The sequence below is a fragment of the Aedes aegypti genome, unplaced genomic scaffold, assembly GCF_002204515.2.
Source record: "Aedes aegypti strain LVP_AGWG unplaced genomic scaffold, AaegL5.0 Primary Assembly AGWG_AaegL5_hic_scaff_1913_PBJ_arrow, whole genome shotgun sequence".
In the NCBI taxonomy this organism is placed as follows: Eukaryota; Metazoa; Arthropoda; class Insecta; order Diptera; family Culicidae; genus Aedes; species Aedes aegypti.
Window position 1 is genome coordinate 9353 of NW_018735394.1, and position 20309 is coordinate 29661.

The 20309-nt window shown below is 40.1% G+C and overlaps 1 protein-coding gene across 1 annotated transcript; it reads right to left on the reverse strand.

The window, feature by feature from the left end:
• Positions 1-1210: 1210 nt before the first annotated feature.
• Positions 1211-19316, reverse strand: LOC5565677 (sarcosine dehydrogenase, mitochondrial). The gene is given in 9 exon segments (XM_001649980.2): positions 1211-1496; positions 14975-15565; positions 15634-15739; positions 16122-16264; positions 16327-16524; positions 16585-17282; positions 17285-17487; positions 17489-17831; positions 19043-19316. Coding segments are annotated over 9 exon segments (2694 nt in total). The 5' UTR covers positions 19194-19316; the 3' UTR covers positions 1211-1235.
• Positions 19317-20309: the final 993 nt, after the last annotated feature.

The following is a 20309-nucleotide window of genomic DNA, read 5'->3' on the forward strand; positions in this document are numbered from 1 at the left end:
CAATCGATTAAATTTTCAGCACAAACCACTGTCCTGGTTCTCTATATTTGTGCTCTTAAAAATAAGTTTGGCTTCGATGCATCTTCACGTTAAGGGAGTTACAATTGTCATGAGCGTTGTAGTGAAATGGTAATCGCAGTTGGTTTAGTTTAGCCATTCTTCGTGCTTTTTTGGTAAGGGACGTTGATGGAAATTAAGTCCTTATTTTCTTGGTAGGTACAGAAAATGTTCATATAATCACAGTCAAGACATGTAACATTACCCAAAAAGTCAAATCTATCAAAATTTTTATAAAGTTTCAATTATTCAAATTTGACTCCATATGTTTAACATTCGAATGTATTTTGCAAATTAAATTATAGTACTAAGTAAGCGATCCGACTTGTATGCTGAAATCATCTAAATAAATATTCGGAGATTCATATCCCACAAATCCTCTATCGTCTCCATTGTCAAAGTCGCGTGGCCAGGCTTAAGCACTGTGACCAAATTAAGACAAATGAGTGATAATTTATTATGTTATTTCTTTCACCCGTACAAAATTCACAAGAACCCCCGTCGTCGTCGCTCATGCAAGGTCGGAAAAATCTGTCCGGAATCCGATTACCGTTTGTTTGGTTCCACTTGAGCACTTGAGCCGGGTGATCTTTTCCCTCCACACGCAGTTTCAACCTTTCCCAATTTTCGTTCATTTGTTTTCTTTTCCACGGCTCTTCAACTCCAAGAAGCCACCACAGCAGAAGAGGATCTTTCCTTTCACCTCCCGACCAGTGGATTACTGCAAGTGCTATCTTAATTATATCAAAGTTTGTTACTAATACTGTTTCATTTTTTTAATTGTTATTTTGAATAATAGTGGGAAATTCGTTAAAAAATTTTATATCTTATCACCCTACTAACAAGTCAACATTATTACATATATTTTTAGAAAACAAAACTGTTAAGTAATAAAATCAGTTGCAATCCTGTTGCAATCCACAGGTCGGGTTTTCCTATGTGTGAGCAATTAATGAGGAGGGGATCGAATTTCGACAAATTTGTGGTTGATCTTTTCTCACTTTCCCGAGATGGGCCCGAGAGTGCCGAAGGACTTGTCATAAATTTTCGATGCTAAACCGATGTCACTCCGACGAGGACAAAATGCAATAAATTTTTATGGACTGCATAATGGGAGTTTAGGTGATACGCAAGGATTAAGAACAATTGTCGTAAAATGTTGTAAAACTAGTTAAAATTTATTTATAAATTCCTAATATCCGCTCGCCCTTCGGATCGAATGGGCTCCTGAGGTGACACTGAGCTTCATGAAGCTTGCCCATGATTTCAATCTGGTAATGTCCGCTCTTTATGTACTCATTGGTGACGTAGTCGCCATCCTTCCGGGTAATGTAGGCCTGTCCGATGGGCTTCTGCAGGGTGTAGCCATATTCGCCTCGCCGGAGGTGTCCGACGATTTCTCCGTTACGATACACCGCCTCCAAGCCCCAGATGGGAACCTACGGAAATTGAGAGATAAATATTACAAACTTGTTTATGGGGGAACTCTAAAAAATGTTGTTTATACCGTTCTGATTCAAATTCCGGACACTTAGCTTTGTATGGGAAAGGTTTCAATTGAAATGTTTCAAAATTTGCCGTTCAAAAGCTCACAATTAGGAGACTTATTTTATTAAGCTTTTTACAAAGCAATCCATGAAAATTTACAATGCTCCAATAGATTTGACGGTTTTTTAACGGCTGGTAGTGTTTATTTAACGATTTAACTTTTCCAAAAGTGCGGTAGTGTCCGGAATAAGAATCATGAAGTGGACAAACATTTCTATTTATTTAATTCAATAGAGTTGTGGAATTCAAATCTTCACCTACCATTCAGGAGGTAAGTGGCCTGATAGCATGATAACGCTGAGATATAATGTAGATTGATTAAATTTATATGCTTTTAGATGGCTTACACTTCGAAGAGAGCTTAAGTGTCCGTAATGTGAATCAAAACGGTAGCCTCATTGAGGCTTTTGAAACCAAAAAAAAAAATAATTTTTGTAATTAATACAAAAAAAAATATATCTAGTTTCAGCCAAATTTCGTGATACAGTGCCCGTTCGATTTTGGTAACATGCCTAAAAAAATATGTTGCCAAAATCGTACGTTTTATTGCAACTTTTATTACCGTAAATCTATATATTTAAATATATAAGCCCAAAAAGGTTCCCAGAAATATTAAGATAAACAGATTGGATGTGACTCATGATTCATTTTCTCGGTAAAAAATCACAACAGGTCGATTGAATGGATCGAACTCTTAAACACCATCAACCCTGATTTGCAGAGTTCTAACGTTGGATTAGCTCTTCTGTGTCTAGCACTAGTCTTTGAAATTAAAGGTCGTTGATTTTGAGTTGTCATGCCTATTGTATGAAAGCAATTTCTGACGTCTTTTTGTAGAAAATTATTGGGATTAATTCCGACGCAAGAGTCATATGAGGATCTTCGCACAGATTTTTTTCGATAAAATTGAATGTTAGACTATTGATTGTGAGTAATTGAAATGAGTACTATTTTGATTCATATTACGGACACTTAAGGACTCAGTGAAGTATAACCAACATAGAGCATACAAAATAAATCATTCTGTTTGATTCCTTAGCGCTATCGAGCGTAGGAAGCCCTTATCTTTCGAATGGTGGGTAAAGAATACGCTTCCACAACTTGAATAATTTTAAATAAATCAAAATGTGTGGCCTTTTCATGATTCTTATTCCGGACGCTTCTTCACTTTTGCCTCATATTCCGGACACTTTGAATCGAATTCCGGACAGCTCATGATAATCATTAATGGAACAGACAAATCATCAATTGAAATCGTCAAACCACTAAAGAGACATCTAAGGTAGTTGGGCATTATAAATTTTCGAAGATATTTATAGAAAAGCTTACTAAAACGAGCCTCGAAATTGAGAACTTTTGAACGGCAAAAATTGAAACATTTCCTGTGAAATGTTTCCCATACAAAGTTGAGTGTCCGGAATTTGAAGCTGTCCGTAATATGAATCAAAACGGTATAAGCTTCTAACTGCCACAAAATAATTTTCTACTGATTTTAAAACTCTCATAATTGTAGATTTCGATAAAAATGCCTAGGCGGCGTCCACAAATTACGTTACGCTCTAGGGGGAGGGGAGGGAGTAGTGTCAAGCGTTACGACTCATACAAAACATTGAAAATTTTCATATAAAAAGCGTTACGGAGGGGGAGGAGGAGGTGGTCGAAAATTTTCAATTTTAGCGTTACGTAATAAATGGACGCTGCCTTAAAGTGATGGCACAGACAAACAGACGTAACAATCGGAACAACATTTAAAATCCATAGCCCAGTTTCACCATTAAACCTTTTGCGAACCTATTTTGAAAAAAAAAACTCATTCATTGAATGTTTCGGACGGAAATTTTAAATAAGGAAAATCTGTGATTTTTTAAATTAATTTAATAATTTAAGTTTTAATTAGACGTTATTCACTTTGTACCTCACAATTTAAATTTTTTAAACTCAGTCCTCATAGTATATTTTAGAAAAAAAGTTTTTTATAAGTTTTGAAAAGTTCTGTAGACAAAAAAAATAATTATTTTCAAAACCTTATAATCCTAGAATGTCCAATAATATTCACGAAATATAAAATATTATAAATAAAAGTAAGCTTCGAAAATCTCTGCACAAAACGTCTTATCAAAATGGCCATTTTTCATAAACTGATCTGGAATCTCTGAATGATTTGTTTGAAGTTCATCTTTTTCTTTCGGGCGTTACGTCCCCACTGGGACACAGCCTGCTTCTCAGCTTAATTTTCTAAGAGCACTTCCACAGTTATTATCTGAGACTTCCTTTGCCATTTGATGATTTCTGCATGTGTAGATCGTGTGGGAGATACGAACCGGAGCAAAGTTTTGTAACAAAAAGATAACAAGTTGAGTTATCCGGATAACAAGCCTTCGATAACTTAGTTTGTTTTCATTGTGGTTGAATAAGCAGGCAACACACCAAACTTGATAACACAATTTTATTCTGAAGATATCATATAATATTTGTGTTGTGTTATCATTTGGAACAAGTTGATAACAAGTTTTGCTATTCATTCCAATTTTCCCCATTGATGACTCATTATGTTATCAATTAGTTATAAAGATCAAATTATGTTTTGAATTTGTTTACCGGCATATTGGTCCATTTTGCTCGAAGTAAGAGGGAGTCGTAAAGAAGAAAGCAATGAATACTAGATGGATAGGTACCGTAAGGGAATGGCGAGAGAAATTGGATAAGGGTAGGTATACCAGTTATGGACTTAAAAGTTCCTTATTTCGCCATACGTGATAATTTGATTATTTTCAAATGTTTAATCATGCTGTGCGTTTTAGTAGTTTGATATCAAATAAATCTTGATGTTAAAACATCCAAAAATATTGAAAATGTGAAAGTTTTCGAGAAAACACATATGGCCAAATAGGGAACTACTATAGCCATAAACTGGTACACTTTTCCTAGATGTTAAAGAGGGCATACCCAGGGCTGGAAGGCGTTATTGTTGTTGTTTTTGTTGTTGTTTGAGAGAGACTTTAAACCGAAGGTCATTCGTCCCTTAAGTGGAAGGCGTCAATGTAAATAGAAAGTGTCGTGCGATTTTTATGTAGAAGCTTCCCTCACTGTCATCGGACGACGAAACAATGACAGAGGTTTTTTTCGATTCTTTTTCATTTTTCTGTCGTTACAGCTTGTGACGGAATCGTAGACTTGTTAATTTTGAGTTCATTACCTGGTATGATTGTTATTTATATAGCTGGAATCATGGAAGGATATTCACTTAACTTATCAACACATTTAATTCCCGAAATTCTCGAAATTAGATAGAAATTGTGATTTTATGGCTTTCTCAGTCTAGGGAAATCAAAACGGAAAGTGCCCAGATAGAAATGTTAATAACAAAACAACATTTAAATTGCTCTCGTGAGAGCTCCGTCCGTGACGAAGTGAGCACATGAAATATAGCTTCGTCCAGTGGCAGTGAGAAAACTATTTCGTCAGTGTCGCAAGTCGGTCATGATACTTAACAGCCCTGGGCATACCATATGAAACAGTATTACATCTCATATATCCGAAAGAAGTTTAGACTGCGAAATGATGATCCCATGTGCTTTGGGGTAATCGAGTTCAGTTCGCCTTCGAGCGTCGGGGTCTCTCAAGGGGCTCCGCAGCTTGTAGGTTAAAGCGCCCATCTAGCGAATAGGGAGCCGTGGGATCGATCCCCACCGGAGCACGTGGTTTCTTTCCGCAGTTTCATTTCATTCGTACATTTGACACGTGTTTCGTCGTGTACATGTAAACTTCAACACGTTAAAACCTATAACAGCAAGTTTCCTTAGGCGGGAATTGCCTACATGATCATTAATTAACTGTGCAATGGATAAGCAAATTGAATTGAATGTGAAATGTGACTCAGCCGTTAGATCAGAATTATCCTTATCCCACTTATCTATTAAATTATTGGTTTTACATTTACATAACCGAAAAATTATTTTTATAAAAAAATTCTCTAACACGCATTGATTGAAATTATATTCGATCTAGTGCTGGGAAAGTCAGCCATGTTTTTTCAGTTTCTTTTTTTGTTGAATACTGTCACAACTTTAAGTAAGAATTGAGTAAACAAAATTCAAAAAATTGTTGTCAAAATACCTACGAAGTGAGATTACCTCATTGTCTTTTGAATGCGCCATATAGAGTTTCAATTGAACGTGTAACTACAGAGATATGAACAAACCAGCAAGCGACCTGCAGCCGTCCCGGTCCTGTGTTCGGGTCTGAGGAGGAGGTCTTTCAAACCCAACGGCAGGCAAGTAGGTAAATTGGTATAATGCGCCCCCATCCGGGAAATACGCTCCACCAGGCTTGGGAACTGTGACCACTGCCAGTTAACCAAACCACAAAGCAGTAGCACACGGAGACGGAATTCAACTCAATTTTGGGTTGTTTCAACGCAATTCCGTAGTTGAGCCCAATAACTCAATTTTGGCTAAATTTCCAAGGTCCCCACTAGGTAGTTTGGCTCTAATTCCATTAGAAATATATACTCAATTTTGGGTTAATTTAACGCAAAATTGAGTTCTTTCCACCCAAACATAAGAAAGTTGCATTTACCCCAAATTTGGCTTATTGGGCCAAGTCCATTGGGTAGATGAAGCTCTCTCTATTTTTGACAACATTCGTGTGGGAGAAAGAGAAAACCGAGAGATTTTAGGTTGAAACTATAATCGATATACTTAATTTTGGGTAAAGTAAACTCAAAAATTAGGTAAAATATTTCTCCGTGCAGCATCAATAGAGCGCTGCATATGACGAGCCTAACCTCACTTATTTGACAGCGGCTGGTCCTGTTGTTTACGTTTCGGACTTAGTCGTTTTTTCCATTATTTTTTTCATCTTCGCATTCCTATCACCAGCATGTTATGGTGACGATTTTCCACGGTAGGAAGATAGAATAATACGATCCGTGGGTATCTGCAGTGGATTTGACCTCTCCTCCCGGCAAACTTTCACGAAATTAAGAATGATTCAAAAAAAGCACTAAGTCCAAACTGTAAACAACAGGACCAGTGCCTGTCAAAATTGATGCGTGACGTCACAGTGCAGTGGAGTATACCATTAGGCGTTGCCGCTGCCAAGGTTCACACACTGCTTGAATGTTTTTTGTCTCTCCACTATGATCGCGTTTGGGCAGCCATCTCGAGGTAAATGATTGAAAAAATGTTAAATAATTCAATCGCTAATATTTCGCTTGTGTTTTCAACTAATTGAAATCTATTAGCGCTAATAGCAAGAGCACAATCATTCCGTTGCGATACATACACTACCCGCCATAAGTATGGAATCGCATAATTCAGTATTGCAACACCCCAGTTGAATATTGCAGCACCTCGAAAAGTTTAGCATCACCCGTAAACTATAACACTAATAACGCAATATCTTGGAAACCTTACTTTCTAGAAAGCTGCGGTCTTCAGCAAAGTTGTTCAGAAGCCTTACGGCGTTCATCAGATGAAATTTTTAATGCGCCATTTTGCCGCTACGTGGCGCTAGTGTGCATGTAAATTGGTCATATTTTAGACGGCTCTTGCTCATGAACCTGACCACTTAGAATGTTCCCCAAGTAACCACAAGCATTATAACATTGCACGTATTCTACTGCATATCAACAATATTGATGTAACATTGCTTTTATTCGACATATTTCAAGAGCTGTCAAGCAATAAAGCATTAACTCTACATTAACAAATGTATCAATGCACTTACATCACTTTATAAATTGCACAACTGCACTAATGTTACTCTATGAATTGCTTCATTGCTTTATCGTCGTTTTTGCATTAGTGCAACTGTAAAAGGGCCCTTTTCCACTTTTAAACTACTTTAATGGTAGGCTTACGGCAATGCAGCTGCATTATATATGCAATGATATAATGCTCCATGGTTACTTGGGTCGTGTCTTCAGCAAAGTTGTTCAGAAGCTTAAAAGCAATCTGAGGCAGCACTGATTGGTTAGCAATTTTGCCGCTACGTGGCGCTAGTGTGCATGTAAATTGGTCATATTTTAGACGGCTCTGGCTCATGAACCATACATTCCATTTCCAAACATTGAGTTTTAAAACAATGTTTAGGAAAAATTATGTGAAAACTCCGTATGAAACATTCTTTGAATTATACTTAAATGAATTCTAAGTAGAGCTTCGAGGCAATTATTTATGCTATTCGAAGGAGTTTCTAAATCAAGAGGAATTTTAATATGAACCGCTTTAGGAATTTCTGTGTTCTGTGAGAAATTTTTAGATAATTCATCGATCATGCAATATTCAATTGAGGTGTTGCAATACTAGATGATGCGATTCCATACTTATGGGGGTAGTGTATAAACAAGTTCAATTTCATGCTCCCTTTATCGAGCAAAAATGCAAAACCCCGAAAACTGGAAAAATCATGTGAAAAATCACCACTGTGCTCGAGTCATTTCGCATTCGGGTTTGAAAAAACGTTGTGAAGAAGAAGATTACAGTTTTGAAAAGCCGTGATTTTTTTTTGTTTTGAATGGCTTTGGATTTTGATGGTCGTCGTGTAGAAAAATGTGAACGTCGAGTGGTAAAGTACATTTCCCATCCCTGCGCCCCACTTATTTTCAAGAGATTGAGGCTTTTTTAACCCGTAAATATGATTACATCCCGAGCAAAGTTGAGTAACAAAACGATAACAAGTTGAGTTGTCCGATGAAGATTGTTTGATGACTTAATTTGTTTTCATTGTGGATGAATAAGCAGGCAACATAAGTTTATATTAAAGTTATCATATTAATGTCTCATTGTTTTATCATTTGAAACAGGTTGATAACAAGTTTTGTTATACAGCCAATTTCCCTCATTGATAACTCATTATGTTATCAATTAGTTATTTAGATCAAATTATGATAACAAATATTTCACGTCATTCAATCGTCGGTGGCATCCTCGATCTGACAACTTAAATTCGTGAATAACAAGAGTCTTCCTATTGATAACAAAAAATAATAAAATGAGTTCATGATGTATACTTTGTTGTCACTATGTTATGCAGTAGTTATTCGACTTTGCTCGGGATACTAGACCTGTTCACATTGAAAACATATCTCTAAATCTTCCGGTCAAGCAGTATTCCTGAATTCTCATAGTAAGAACATGTCTGGTCAAATTTTCTGCTCATTTGATAAAGATTACAGTATGCTTCAAGTTAAAAATGTGTTTTTGGGCTTATTTTTCAAGCTAAGTATGCTGTTCCGCTCAGAAAAGTAAAAATTTCTGCCCAGAAATGGTCAAGTAATTTCGTACAGTGAGCCCCATTGAATTGAAATTTTTTTTCGACTGCGTACTGCGATCAAGAAAAATGCTTTTCTTGAGCATTTCTTGCAAGAGAATTCCCCCGCATCGAGATAGGCGATTACTTTTCTGTTGAAGTGCATACTTCGCTTAAGTTTTTAAAAATCATACCTAGTATGTGGAAAATCAAAACCACTTGCGATTACCACTATTTGAAAAGCAAATTCTATCGTGTTAAGCGAAGTAGGCACTTCAACAGAAAAGTAAATCGCCTATCTCGATGCGTGGAAATTTCTTGCAAGAAATGGTCAAGAAAAGCATTTTTCTTTTATCGCAATACGCAGTTGAAAAGAAATGTCATTTCAAATGGAGCTCAATGTGTTGAAGAGCAGGTACATCACACACCCTGCAGTGGAGATATTTTGGGTAAGAATTGTAGAGGTAGTCGGAATAGATGTAAATATAAATATAAGTACCCCAGACATGAAATAAAAGAGAGGAGCGGTGTGGAGCGGAAGAGCCTTGTTGTTTTGTAGTCGTTTTATTTCAACAGGTTATGGGCCCAGGAACGCTGAGGCGGCTTCAATGAGGGACCACGAGGAAGCACCTGGACGAGGAGGCAGAATCTCTGTGAGGAGGTAGAGCCTGGACGGAAGGTGGAGTCTGGACGGGAGGTGGCTTGGACGAGGTGCCCAAGAGTTGGAGGCCAAGATGCTGAGAACGAGGCTGAAGGTGCGGATGCTGGCTGATCGGACGACGAGCTCGGAAGTGCTGGAGGAACTCGGAAGTCAGGAGGAGCTCGTAGGACGGCGCGGTTGACCAAGAGGACGATGGTGCAGCTGGCCAGGAGAAGCTTTCTTTCTTTCTTTGTTTAATCATTAAAGTTCGAGATTTGTAAAATAATGATAATCCCTGAGCTTCTGAACAACTTTGCCGAAGGTGCCATCTTTCTAAGTGTTCATACTCCTGGGATATTCGCAAAACCAAGGGTGTTGTACAAAGTACAACGCGCAAACTACTCGCGTTACAAAAATTCCCGCGACGGCCGAAAGGTTAACTCCAATTTGTCAAAAATGTCGAATGTGACTGTTTTGCAATTATGGGCAGTATGCCGAGTTCACTGAGCGGTGCCGTGTTATTTATGTGACCATAGCAACGAGTGAATTCGGCACCGCTCAACGTCAAATTCGTGAAGTCAAGATCCCTGCAGTATCCGTAAAACAAAAATTTCATGCTCACTAGCGCCAACCTGGTGACAAAATATCCTATTTTTTTGGTTCAATTAATGATAGCCTTGAGCCACTGAACCACTTTGCCGAAGATACTATCTTTCTAAGTGGTCAGGTTCCTGAGATATCTGCAAACAAAAGTTTTATGCTCACTAGTGCCGCCTAGTTGCAACATTTTGAATTAACTAGTTTGAACAGTGATAGTCCTTAACATACTAAACAACTTTGCCGAAGACATCATCTTTCTAAATGGACTGGCTCCTGAAATATCTGCAAAACAAAAGTAAAACTTCCATGCCCTCTAGTGCCACCTAGCGGTCAAGGTTCTGAATTAAATGAGGTACCATCAGATAGTGCTTCAACTCCAGAACAACTTTACTAAAGACCCAAGTTTCTATCTTATCTGAATTTTGAGATATAACGATTTGAAACTGTGGTTTCCTTGAACCGTAAATAGTGCGTTCACTATTATGCGAATTCCATGTACATTTGTTGATTTTACCGTATTCTAAAGGACCATACTGTAAATAAAAACTGTCGAGTATTGTTCTTAAGAAATTCTTGAGGAATACGTTTTGGTTTGGTGTAGATAGATATCTTTGTTGCAAAATGATAGCATATAAATCACAACTGTTGTACAAAGTACAACAGCGCGACAGCCCGAAGGTTAATACCATGGAGAGTCATCAAATGATAAATATTTTCGATCAACTTACTGAAATCTGTGAGATTGTTCTAGAAAATTCGAAAAAATACCAAGTTGTTTTGTCACATTGGTAATTATAACCGCATAACAGTAACATTGAGATTATAAATGAGCCTCATAAAGTACTGGCAATGAAATTTATATCAGAAGTATTTTCAGACAATTCACCTAGTATGCGATATGAGTTTTACAAAATATCAGCCTCAAATAAGCACTTTTGAGTTTCTGGCAATTTTTAGAAATTTTAGTTTCCTCCCATACTGCCATAAAATGCACACTTGGTATTCCATTTACTCAATGCCTACTTTTGTCGAATGTTACAAATATGCAGTTATGGGCAGCATAGGTCCATTGGCAACTTGATGATAGTCAAATCGTGATGACACATGTACCGACGAATGAATGAATTGAACAAGTTAGCATTGCTTTTTCTTTCCGAGTGATGATTGTTTTGATCGCATTTCATTGACTATTCAGAACGATTTTGAAAACAATCATCATCATCGACTGAGAGGAAGGCAATGCATAAACGTGTTCATTTTTAACATTTTCGAAGCTCATGGGTGTGCTCTTGGTCACCCACAGCGGATTTACAAATGTGCATTCCTAATTAACCTATTTTTTACAATTTACTCTCGTAGGATAAATTAAAAACTTTAAACGGGATTGAGTTTTAAAATATGCAAAATCATCATGTACTGGAAATTAAAAATCCAAAAATTTACACACAGGTATGTTTTTCAGAGAAAATTCTCCCCTAAAATAGTTATTTTCTAGAACCTTGAAGCATAAACCTCAACCAAACTATGTAAAACTTGCATCCATTGCTCGTGAAATCGTGATCGACAAAAGTTCGTAGAATTGAATAAGCTACTGTGTCGAGGTATTTCCGATAAGTTTCGATGTTCCGTTCGGTAGTTATAAATTTTTAAAGCTTGAAATTAGCCCAAAAACACATAATTGATTTGAAGCACACTGGACTGCCGTCGTGTATGTTGCTGAATGGAAACGTGGCCTCCTCACCACCGGACATACATGTATGCAATCTATTCGCCGATAAATTCGCCAGTGTTTTCAATGATGAAATATTGAGCAACGAAGATATCACACTCGCCGCCACTAATGTTCCACAATTCGGCTAAACTCTGAGTAGCGTAGACATTAACAAAGATTATCAGAGCCTGCTCGAAACTGAAAACGTCTTATAATCCGGGACCCGATGGTGTTCCGTCAGTAATTCTTAAAACGCACATGCGAGACTTAATTTCACCACTGCTTCATGTCGTCTTTCGTTGGCCAATGGATTATTTCCATCCACTTGGAAGCTCGTACACATGTTTCCTGTCCACAAGAGCGGCAACAAGCATGATGTTGGCAAACTATCGCGCTGTTACCTCGCTCTGCGCTGTTGCAAAAACTGTTCGAACTCGTTATGCTGAACCGTCACTTGCTCACTGTAAACCTTACATTTAGCGTCGATCAACATGGATTTCGTGACAGGTCGCTCCACAGCTACCAATCTACTCTGTTTAACTTCATACATAACCGGGAGTATGTCGAAACGCTTTCGAACCGATTTAATTTGCACAGAATTGACTGCAGCATTCGACAAGCTGAATCATAACGTTGCTGTCGCTAAACTTGATCGGCTTGGGATACATGGCCGTTTTCCCCAATGTCTTCAGTCATATTTCATCGGTCGACACCTAGCTGTCCTCATAGAGACTGTTATTCTTCTTCGTTGCTGCTACATCGGGAAAATCCCGCAAGGTAGCCATTTGAGGACCATTCATCTTCCTGATCTACTTCAATGATGTGAAACCTGGTAATTGAAAGACCACAATAATCGTACGCGGGATGACCTTCAAACTGTACCTCCGTATTTGTTGCATCGACGACCGCTATTTTTTCTCCCAACAGCTGAATTCCTTTGCGGATTGGTGTAATCTGAATCGGATGGGAGTCAGGAGAAGAAATCAAACGTGTCAGCCAAGTCAAGGATTTAGGAGTGATCCTGGATACAAAGCTATCGTTCAAACAACATGTGGACTACGCCGTTGGTAAAGCCTCCAGAGTAATTGGATTCATCATCAGAACAGTCAAGGAGTTTGCGGAAATTTACTGTCTGAAATCTTTGTAGAGTAAGGTGGGGCAAAAGTTCGACCTTAGTGGTATAATCAAAGTTTCCAGGAAAACAATAGCAGTTTAAACAAAACAAATACCATACAGTGAACCTTCAACATATTGGCTATAATTGTGCTGAACAAACTTGTGTTTAAATATTTACCCATTTTAAGTTATAACAGTTTCAAAATTGATTGTCTTATTCGAACTTTTGCCCACCGGTGGGGCAAGAGTTCGAATCTAGTGTGGGGCAAAAGTTCGCTGGCTAAAACACTAAATATCGATCCTTTAATGACAGGCATACTTTACACCAGCCGTAAACTTAGGTTTGCCGAAAAATACACACTAAATTTATCAAAAAATTGCCCTAAACCGGGTTAATTGTAATATACTCAAAAATAACAGTTTTCGCAAAACTAAGTGGAAATGTAAAATTTTGGTGACAGTTTTCACACGATCAGACAAATTTAATTAAATTTGAAGATAATATGTGGATTTTAGGCAATTTGAAAATTTGTCCGTTGGTTGGTTGGTTTGACTTTATTAACGAGATTTTTAGCCCTGGGCTAGTTCATCTCGGGACCAACGGCCTTACTTCCCTTCCGAAGGAAGTCGTCACTATAACTTTTTACGTCATAAGTGACTATGTCGGGGATGGATTCGATCCCAAGTCCTCGGCGTGAGAGGCGAGTGTTCTAACCACTACACCGGGTCCGTCCCCAAATTTGTCCGTGATTTTATACATGGGTCGAACTTTTGCCCGCTGATTCGAACTTTTGCCCCACTATGGGCCAAAAATTGTTATCAAGCATTTATGCAAAATCTAATACACGTCAAAGCAACCTTATGATAGGCCTAGAAACGCCCTTACATAAAATATTGAAAAAGATTTTATCTTCAATTGGTTCCTTGCAACGAAAGTTTGACCAAAAATTACAATATTCACGTCGAAAAAACAAATATCCATAACTTTTCCAAATCTCAATCGATTTTTATGATATTTGGAGTAAAAGTCTCTTACTTGAATAGCATTTGAACCACAATGACATTTATAAGATTTGTTTTGAATTGAGCTAGAAATCTTAAAAAGAAACTCTTACCCCACTCGAACTTTTGCCCCACTTTACTCTACTGTTCTCTACCTCGCTCCATCCTGGAATACTGTTCGATTGTTTGGACTCCCCATTACAACAACGGCGTCTTAAGGCAAGTCTGTTCAACGACGGTTCATGAGATATGCGCTGCGACGATTACCTTTGTAGAATCCTTTTCGCCTGCCTAACAGCCAATCGTTGCCAATTGATCGATCTGGAGTAGGGCGGTTCAAAACTTAAAAATGTTTGAAAATCCTCTCCTTACAATCCTTATTATAAAAAGTGTGTTCTGTAAAATTGTATGCTTTCTACGTGGTGATTTAAAAGTGGTGGCCCAAAGACAATGTAGGTTTATATAGTAATATAGAGAAATATGGAAAAATGTTCCTAACACGTTAGTACTGGAATGAAAGTACAAACTTATCGTCCAATAACAAAACAAACTCTACGAAGTATACCGTAACTACGCTAACGCTAACCTTGTATATTTAAAAGCTCAAACATGATTTTCCGATTTCACTTTCAGGGGGATAGCTCATAATGCTGAATACATCAAAAGAAGCGCATTTACTTACTAAAAAAAATCTAGAAGACAGTGTAGCACGACAGCATAATGAAGGCGCCATTCATTATTGCTGATTTAACCCCAAGTTGGACCGTCACAAAAGTGTGCACGCTCATTGAAAGAGTGATAGCAGCTTAGGGTTACGTCGAATCATAATGATGTCTCCGCTGCACTTATTACTTGTAGTTCAAGAAACAACTGCGCTGAATACATCGAGGTGATCTGATGCAAACGTGCACTTTTATCACACTTTTTCTGCACTCTACAACTTTTGAGATAGTTCATTTTGGGGTGAAGTGCGCAATAAAATCGCTAAAATGACGAAATCTCCCTCTGTTTAACGTAAGGAAATACTTCATTTAGATAACCCTTACCTGTTCGTTCAGCGTGAAGAACGCCAACCGTTTGCTCACTCCATTCTCCAGCTGCCTATCGATGGCAGCCCGTCCCTGGTAGTCGCCACGCTTCCTACAGGTGAATCCCAAATTTGCCTCCACCGGCGTATCATCCGATCGCAAATCGTATCCCCACAGATGGTAGCCCTTCTCGCTGCTCAACGAGTACAGTGCACGATATCCGGCATTCCTCAGACCTTCCTTGTAACCGGCCTTCATCAGCGCGTTGTACACGTCATTACAACTCTCCTCCGGAATGTGCAACTCGTAGCCCAGTTCTCCGACGAAGCTAACCCGCAAGATTCGTACGTTGCACTTGTAGAACGGATTGATCTGGATGCTCAGAATGGCAGTGGAGTTGGGTGGCAGTTTCTCCTCGTCGCTCAGATCGAAATCGGTGATCTTCTGGATGATCTCGCGGCTCTTCGGTCCCTGGACCGAGAGTACGCCCAGCTCTTCGGTGTGATCGGTAACGACGGCACGCAGGGCCTTCTCCTGGATCGCTGCCCAAATGTGCGACTTGGTGTGGTACGCCGAAGCACCACCAGCCACAATGTAGTAGCCTCGTCCCTGTTTGGATAGGATGGATGGTCATGCAATACGTTGTTGAAATGATGTTCTACGCGGGGGAATGTTACCTTGAAGATTGGATCGTGGAGTTCGCCTTGGCCTGATTCCACAACGCTGATGGTCACATCGGTCTCAACGCCACCGCGTTTGTTCAACGCGCAAGTATAGACGGTTCTAGAAGATGGAATAAGATGTTATACGATAGTTAAACTTCAGTAGATCGTACAGGTTTTTTACCACAATCTTAGATTGAGTAATCAGTTCCGGTCCTTTTATTGGGCTAGCATGGAACCTAACTCAAATATATGCACAATGGGCCTTTAAAACCCAGGATCTCTACTAAAAATTATGTAGAGAAGGTTTCTGCAGTATTTTAAGAGCTCCAGAGACCCGAAGTTGAAAGAGCTGTGTGAGAACGTGATGAAATCTAGGCTCAATTTGAACTCAAAAAGAATGCTTAGGATAATCAATCGTATAGTGTTCCTATCTGAATTTGCAATCATTCATGGACATGACATGACAAAAACTATAAGAAAGGTTTTGAACATGCACTTACTTGTTGATAGGTTTGTTCAAATCACCGGCAAAGATCCACTCAACGGCTTCCTTGGCCTGGCTACCAGTCAGGAACAACTTGCTAAAGTAACTAAGGTTAAACATAGCCGCTTCTTGACGGCAAGTCAGTGCCTCCTCTCCAATCTATGAAAAGGAAGCGATTAGTTGCGTTATAACCTCAACTCCACTTCCCCAGTCGAACTAACCAAATCGTGATGCTCCGGGAATCCGAAGGTGTAGTCCTTCTTCAGAGTTTCCTCGTAGTTGGTGTTGGTATTCTTCGGATAGTCATAGTATCCGTACCAATCGTACGATTGGACCACCACGGTGTCTTCCGGGAGGAAGTATCCTGGCCGTTCCCAACCGTGCCGTTCCTCCATAACCGCTCCGTGTTGGATCATTTGCTGAAATTTCGATATCGTTATGCTCAGAAAATCGAATTACGAACGTCTGAGATACCCTACCTTGTGGAACGGATCTACGGTGAAGTTCCGACCGGCGAGCGGTTCATCGTGCGGGAACACAATGCTGTAGTTCTTGGCGTACGCCTCGTGGCTTCTCTCGGTGGCCCAGTTGACGGCTTTCTTCTGTTTCGGAGAAAACCGTCGGACATCGTACGCAAACATGTGCAGGTCCGGTCTGTCGTGGATGATCCACTGAGCGAGCTGTTCGGCACATCCGGCGCCCAGCATCATACCGGCCGAGTTGAAGCCGCAGTTGTGGAACAACCCATTGATCAGGGGATCCGGCCCCATCAACGGCTTGTGATCAGGCGTGAAGGATTCCGGTCCGCAGATTGTACTCTTGATTCCAGCGGTGCCGAATTCAGGGCAAAGCTTCACCGCACCCTGGATGTGAGTGTCGAACACGGAGTAATCCAGGTCGTACAAACCGAAGTGGAAGTCGTTGGGGACTCGATCCAGCAGGACAGGGTTGTTCTCGTAACCTCCCATGCAGATGGACTTGCCTTGAATGCGGAAGTATATCGAATAGTCGTGATCGCGGATGTTGGGCAGCATTTGGTGGACGCCTTCCATCGTTTCCGAGATGACGTACGCATGCTTCATCGGGATCAGAGGTAGATGGACGCCCAGCGGTTCGATGAGGTCCCTTCCCCAAACGCCTGTGGCGTTCACAACCGTATTGGTACGGATGGTTCCTTGTTGGTAACGATGCCTCGGACATCTTTGACACCCAGCAGGTTCTCTCCCGTTACGATCTTGGTGGCCGTGCAGTCCTCCACTACGGTTCCTCCGTTTGCCAAGGCTGCCTTAGTAAGCGCTGTGCACATCATAGCTGGATCTACGACGCCATCTCCCGGTGAGTACAAAGCTCCCGTGAAGGCCGCTGGGTCGAGTAGTGGGAACCTTTTGGGCTTCATGCGGTGTCAGGATCTCACTTTCAATGCCGAAGCACTTGCCGAGCGTAGCCAACCGCTTGTATTCATCCAAGCGTTCGTCCGAGTGCGAGATGAACAGGCCACCGTTGTTGATCCATCCCGAATTGTACCCGGTCTCTTCTTCCAGGCTCATCAACAGGTTTCTGGTCGCTGCCAGTAGCTTGATCTCCACGTCATTTGGGCGTAAGCGCCACACCAAGCCTGCCGTATGCCATGTGGTGCCCGCTGTGAGCTTGGCCTGCTCCAGCAATACGGCACGTATGCCTCGCTTCGTTAGCTGATACAGCGTATTGCATCCAGCTGATCCGCCTCCTGTTCAACGTTGTCGTTGAAAAAATAAAGAAACAGAGCTCAGAAAACAACAGGTGATAAAAATACATTTTGTTTGGACTCAGATTCGCTGCTGGAAAGCTGTTTGCAAACAAGTTTGTAGACGGACCAAGTCCTGTGCATTGGAGAGCTAATCGGCATAATTAGCCTGATAAGGGCGTTGTAACCTTTGACGCGCGACTTTCCATTCGAGCGATAATCCGGTTGTGTTAACACTCTAATTGAACGCACGTCAATCGCAGCACGATTTCTCGGTGAGGATCGTCAAGGTTATCGAAATCGAAACTGGGCTACCGCTTGAATTGAGTTCGTTTGTGGCAATTTGAACACCGGACAGTATCGATGCGAAATGAGGAAAATATTTTTAGTTGAAACCTTGAGATCAGAACTCAGCTGTCCTAATATTTGCTATACAGAGTTGCGTTATGTGATCAACCCAATATTGAATTTTGTGGATGTTTGAGACCATAAGATATTTTTAAGATATTCAAGGCTATCCAAACTGTCCTGAAATTGATAATTTAAGGTCTTCAGCTGTAGACGTAGCTTCATGACTCCACACTGTTGTGATACGTTCTTAGCTATATCCATTGAATCTTGTAGGATGTTTGGGTGTGAGATGAAGAGCTTTGAAAGTTGCCTAAATTAACGAAATTTAGTATAAAATACAGATTTATGTCTATGCCATTAAAATTTATTTTGAGTTCAGTAACTGAAAGGTTTTTTGTCTTTACAATGGCACGATATGTATTCGAACGTATTCATTCATGAACGATCAAAAGACATTAGGAAATCATTTAGGCTTTTCTAGGTCATCCAAAATGTCCTGGAGTTTCTGCTGCCTCAAAAACATCTTGTAGCCGTGGAGAAAAGCGTAGCTGATCTTCTGGAAGTTCAACCATGCTCACTGATGTATATGGAAAGGCGTAATCTGAGATATTGCAGGTCATCCATGTTTGAGAGTTTGAAACTGTTGATCTACAGTTGTAACAGAAGCTTTTGTTAGAATACACAGTTACATTACAACAGCATAAATTTGTGCTCGATTTTACCACTGTAAATCATCAGTTTTAAAAGTTTTTTCCTAAACGTATGATGCGCAGTCGTGATGCTTCAACAATTCCACAGCAATAAGATGCAAACAGCACAGAACTTTCATTTTAGGCAACATTTCACCAACATAGAATACTAACCGATAATGACGACATCCGCACTTTCCGGTAAGGCCGATCCTGACGACAAACTACGCTTGGACAGTTCACTGCTAATCCTTCCCACCAACGATCGCTGACCACTGAGCTGGTCTTTAAACTTGGTAAAACTTTGCTTGCCTAACCGAAACATTTTTCTCTACAGAGAGCGCAACCACCGATCCTCGCGAAATTCGTTGAAGAACTGAATGGTCGTCGCTTTGGCGATCGTCGATCTTAAGCTGTTGCCTCGATCCGATGCGGGTTTTTGAATACCACTGTCAGATAGCATACAACCGTCCGAGGCATTGATTTGATAAGCCATTCGCGAACGAATCGCTGCGCTACGTATCACCAGCTGATAGGGCCGCAAGTAAGACGGGCTGTTCTCTTCGGGTGAGGTATAGAGGTTATCCGAGTCGGTGAACTTTTCTGGGTATGGATTATAGGAGAATGAAATAGAGAGTCAAAAATGAAGCGATGCGATCGAAAGATCGAAACAGTTCAAACTGTTGATTGATGCATTGAACTTTGTATTTGTTTACCTGAGTTTCCCTTACTTTTTGAAGATGCACATATTTTCAGCTTAATTCAATGATGACCTAATTTGTTGTTATGTCTGAGAGCAAAGTGCACTGCTTCCATTATATGTTTAAAGTTCTGAGGAGCAGAATCAAAATGAGACGTTTAACTTTTTGTGATAAGTCAAAATTCTTACGCTATGTTCGGTTTATATTACGTTATTTAAATTCAGAAACGATGAGTCTGGATTTTACTGCAAATAACTAGTTTGACGTTTTACATCAAGCTAGTCTACATCACGTATCATGAAGAATGTAATTGTACTTCAAAACTCTGAAAACGCCATCTTGTTTAAAAGATTGCCTTCTTAGATTACATCCTACACAAATTCCCTACGTGGAAGATGCTCGAGGAGGATTTGCAAGTTCTTGGGATTTCCGAACGCCGAATGCTGAGGACGATCTTCGGCAGCGTGCAGGAGAACGGTGTTTGACGGCGAAGAATGAACCACGAGCTCGCCCAACTCTACGGCGAACCCAGTATCGTGAAGGTGGTTAAAGCTGGAAGGATACATGCAGGGCATGTTGCAAAAATTGCGGACAACAGCCCTGTAAAGATGGTGTTCGCCACGAATCCGGTCGGAACACGAAGGCGTGGGGTGCAGCGAGCTAGGTGGATTGGCCATGTGCACCAGGACCTGGAGAGCGTGGGTCGCAGTCGAGGATGGAGGTTTTATTAAGTTAAATGA